The sequence below is a fragment of the Eurypyga helias genome, unplaced genomic scaffold (genome assembly GCF_000690775.1).
Source record: "Eurypyga helias isolate BGI_N326 unplaced genomic scaffold, ASM69077v1 scaffold3594, whole genome shotgun sequence".
Lineage (NCBI taxonomy): Eukaryota > Metazoa > Chordata > Aves > Eurypygiformes > Eurypygidae > Eurypyga > Eurypyga helias.
Genome location: NW_010246648.1, coordinates 1 through 3,787, shown reverse-complemented (window position 1 = coordinate 3,787; position 3,787 = coordinate 1). Strand labels below are relative to the sequence as shown.

At 48.6% G+C, this 3,787-nt stretch overlaps 1 protein-coding gene across 1 annotated transcript in view; it reads left to right on the top strand.

Moving 5' to 3' along the window:
* Positions 1-1,242, top strand: part of LOC104508739 (centrosomal protein of 57 kDa-like) — a gene marked incomplete at both ends in the record, with an annotated part of 4,891 nt that extends 3,649 nt beyond the window's left edge. Inside the window, 2 exons of the mRNA XM_010150462.1 lie at positions 85-206; positions 1,126-1,242. Coding sequence (XP_010148764.1) covers positions 85-206; positions 1,126-1,242 — 239 coding nt within the window. The remainder of the gene's footprint in view (positions 1-84; positions 207-1,125) is intronic.
* Between the last annotated feature and the right edge of the window lie 2,545 nt (positions 1,243-3,787).

Here is a 3,787-nt window from a genome sequence, read left to right as displayed (position 1 = left end):
GGGGCGGGGGGGGGGGGCACGGGGCGGGAAATCCCAGGAACAAGCAGTGCATGATTTCACTTTTCTGCCTTCTGTTATCTTCAGAACTGGCTTCTCAGCTGGCAGCTGCTGAGTCTCGGTGCAGCCTTTTAGAGAAACAGCTAGACTACATGAGAAAAATGATCCAGCATGCAGAAAATGAGAAGTCGCATCTCTTGGAGAAACAGGTGTGTTCTCAAGATTTTCTCAGGCTAAATTATATAAATCATTAACTGTGTCATGATTTTTTTTTTAGTTGCTATAACTGTAATATCTTTAAGTGTGAATGTCTGTTTCATCTGGCCTTTATATCCTGAGCTGTAGATAATATCCCTCCCAGGACTGTGGCATTTTCTGTCTTTGTGCACGGGTCTCTAGGGCAATATTTGATACTAATAAGAATTGTTGGCTTCTGCATGATTGGCTTACTATGGTAGCTCATCTGTATCCCTCAGTGTTACACCCATGTGCCACTGGGAAACACCTCCCTTTTGTGTTTACGTTTTTCACATCATTGGAGATCATCTTTACTAGTACTACCTGTGCTACACCGGGGCTGAAATACTGATTCTGGAGAATCATAGGATGATTTGGGTTGGAAGGGACCTTAAAGATTTCGTTGCAACCCCCCTGCCATGGGCAGGGACAATAGTAGTAAAATTTCTGTTTCCCACCATCAGTGACTCTGGGATTTGGCCTATATCTAAAATGAGCTTGAATTTTGTTTTATAGGGGATGGATTGCCTGGAGCTCCCTGTTTGTTGTCACTGTGGCTGTCCTATTTCAGTCTATTGAATATTTACTCAGAGGAAAAAATTAAACCTGTAATAGCTGAGTAATGAGTGGTTTGTACCACATTATTCAGAGGGAGGAGAGAGACTGCTGAGTTCTCTCTCATCAGAGTCTGCCTGAGGGCGAGGCTCCCAGCATGGGAGGACCAGTGGTGCAGTTTGCTCCCTCATCGTAGTGCCGTCTGAAATTGCACAGAGGAGCTAGTAGTGCCTTTGGACTGTCTATGGGCCTCCTTTGTGCTGCAGAGACAAGGCTTACTATGGATGGTCTTGGTTTATTGTGCTTATAACTGTGCTTTTCACTTCTCCCTTTAAGGGTTCGTTGGAGAGAGATCGACTTCTCGATCAGTCGCATGTTCAGGCTAAATTGGAAAAGCTGGATATGCTGGAGAAAGAGTACAGCAGGCTTACGACGATGCAGTCCGTAGCAGAGGTCTGTCATTTGTATTGGATACTACATCATACTATTATCTTGCTTATTGTAAACAGCACTTTGTAGTTGTCTGTCAGTAACAGAGCAGAGCAAAACCTTGTGCTGTAGAGAGAGACGCCAACAAAACATCTTTTTAAAGGTGAAGTGTTGCAAAATTTGGGAACTTACTGCTGAAAGTCTCCATGGCCAGGTGGGCTTTAGGTGACTGCACACAAGAAGAGTTGGAATCTTGTTAAGCATTCACAGTACCTGTTGGTGTTCCTCTTGTGGTTAGTTGGTGCCTAGCCGTGCAGGACTGCGGGCATTCCTAAGCTCTCAACTTCTGAGTTGCCTTGTGTGCCACTGAAGGCTAGCAGTTGTATTCTGTTATGATCCAGATTTGACTTGACTTGGTGTGTGTGGTTTTCATTTGTTGGTTGTTTTTTCTTTTCTTTCAGCCATTAGCCCTCCTCCTTAAGAAACACAATTATTACTAGTTATTTTCTGTGCAGAATTCTGGAGCCTGGCATTGCTAGGCCACTAGCCCTGACTGGCTGTTACTGGGTTTGAACCCTTCTCCGGCTTCCTTTTGAATCATTAGCTTTTACAAGTTCTACATGACCATGTTGGGTCATGTTCTTTTGTGGAGGGCTGACCCTGGATGGAGGCCAGGTGCCCACCAAAGCTGCTGTAATACTGCCCTCCTCAGCTGGGCAGGGGAGAGAAAAAATAAAGAAAGGGTCTTGGGTCAAGGTAAGGACAGGGAGAGATCACTCAGCAACTGCTGTCACAGGCAAAACTCAACTTGGGGAAATTAGTTTATTGCCAATCAAATCAGAGTAGGATAATGAGAAATGAAAACTAATTTTCAAACACCTTCCCCCACCCCTCCCTTCTTCCCAGGCTCAGCTTTGCTCCCAATTTCTCTACCTCCTCTCCCCAAGCGGTGCAGGGGAAGGGGAATGGGGGTTGTGGTCAGTCCATTACGCTCCTTCCTCCTAGGGGGAGGACTCCTCACACTCTGCCCCTGCTCCAGTATGGGGTCCCTCCCATAGGAGATAGTCCTCCACCAACTTCTCCAGTGTGGCTCCTTCCCACAGGCTGCATTTCTTCATGACCTGCTCCAGTGTGGGTCCTCCCCCCACAGGGTGTGGTCCTTCGCTCCAGGCTGGGTCCCCTGTGGGGTCACAAGTTCTGCCAGCAAACCTGCTCCAGCCTGGGCTCCTCTCCGCAGAACCACAGGTACTGCCAGGAGCCTGCTGCAGCATGCATTTCCCATGGGTTCACAGTCTTCGGGCACCCACTTGCTCCAGGGTCCTCCCCAGGCTGGGGGGGGTCTCTGCTCCACTGTGGACCTCCATGGCTGCAGGGCACAGCCCTGGGTTGCACCACGGGCTGCTGGGGAATCTCTGCTCCAGCACCTGGAGCACCTCCTTACCCTCCTTCCCCACTGACCTGGGTGCCCGCAGGGCTGTTTCCCTCGCATACTCTCGCTTCCATCTTTTGATGCAGTTGCGCATGGGTTTCTTTCCCCTTCTCAAACATCCCAGAAGTGCTACCACTGGCACTGATGGGATCAGCCTTGGTCAGCGCTGGGTCCATCTTGGAGCTGGGTGGCATTGGCTCTGTAGGACACAGGGGAAGCTTCCAGCAACTTCTCACAGAAGCCACCCCTGTAGCCCCACTGCCACCAAAACCTTGCCACACAAACCCAATACATACTCTCTGTGTAGTGTCTGTGTTGTTGGGTTCTAATGTCCAGTCCATATACCAGTATTTAATCTGCAGAGATACGACCTGGCCCTCTAAGTATAACCTTTGAGCAATTTGCCAGTGTTAGTATTGCCTATGAAAAGGAAATGCTGAGACTCCTAGTTATGTGAAGTACTTGTAATTGGAGTACATGCCTCAAAAGCATTCTCTAGTTTGTCTGTTGCAACTGTAGTCCTGCAGTGCAGTCTCTGAATGTGTCTCCCCCATGCCTCGCAGAAGGCAAGGGCAGGGACTGGGAGAATGGAGAGCTGCCCATGGTTAGAGAGAATCAGATTCAGGAGTACCTGAGGATCCTGAAGGTGGACAAGTCCATGGGACCTGGTGGAATACATCCGCGGGTCCTGAAAGAACTGGCAGATGAGGTTCCTAAATCTTTATCCATCATATTTTTTAAAACTGGGGAAAGAAAGAGGATTCAAGGAACTACAGGCCAGTCAGTCTCACCTCTGTGCCTGGAAAGATCATGGAGCAGATCCTCCTGGAAATCATGCTAAAGCACGTGGAAAATGTGGTGACAGCCAGCATGCCTTCACCAAGGGCAGATGATGCCTGACGAATATGGTGGCCTTCTACGATGGGGTCACAAACTTAATGGGTAGAGGACGGGCAAACAATGTCACCTACCTGGACTTGTGCAAAGCCTTTGACACCATCCCACTGGACATCCTTGCCTCTAAATTATGGATGGTTTTGATGGCTGGACTGCTTGGAGGATAAGGAACTGGCTTTATGGCCACACTCAGAGAGTGGTGATCAACTGATCAACGTCTCAGTGTCTGAGTGGACACCAGTA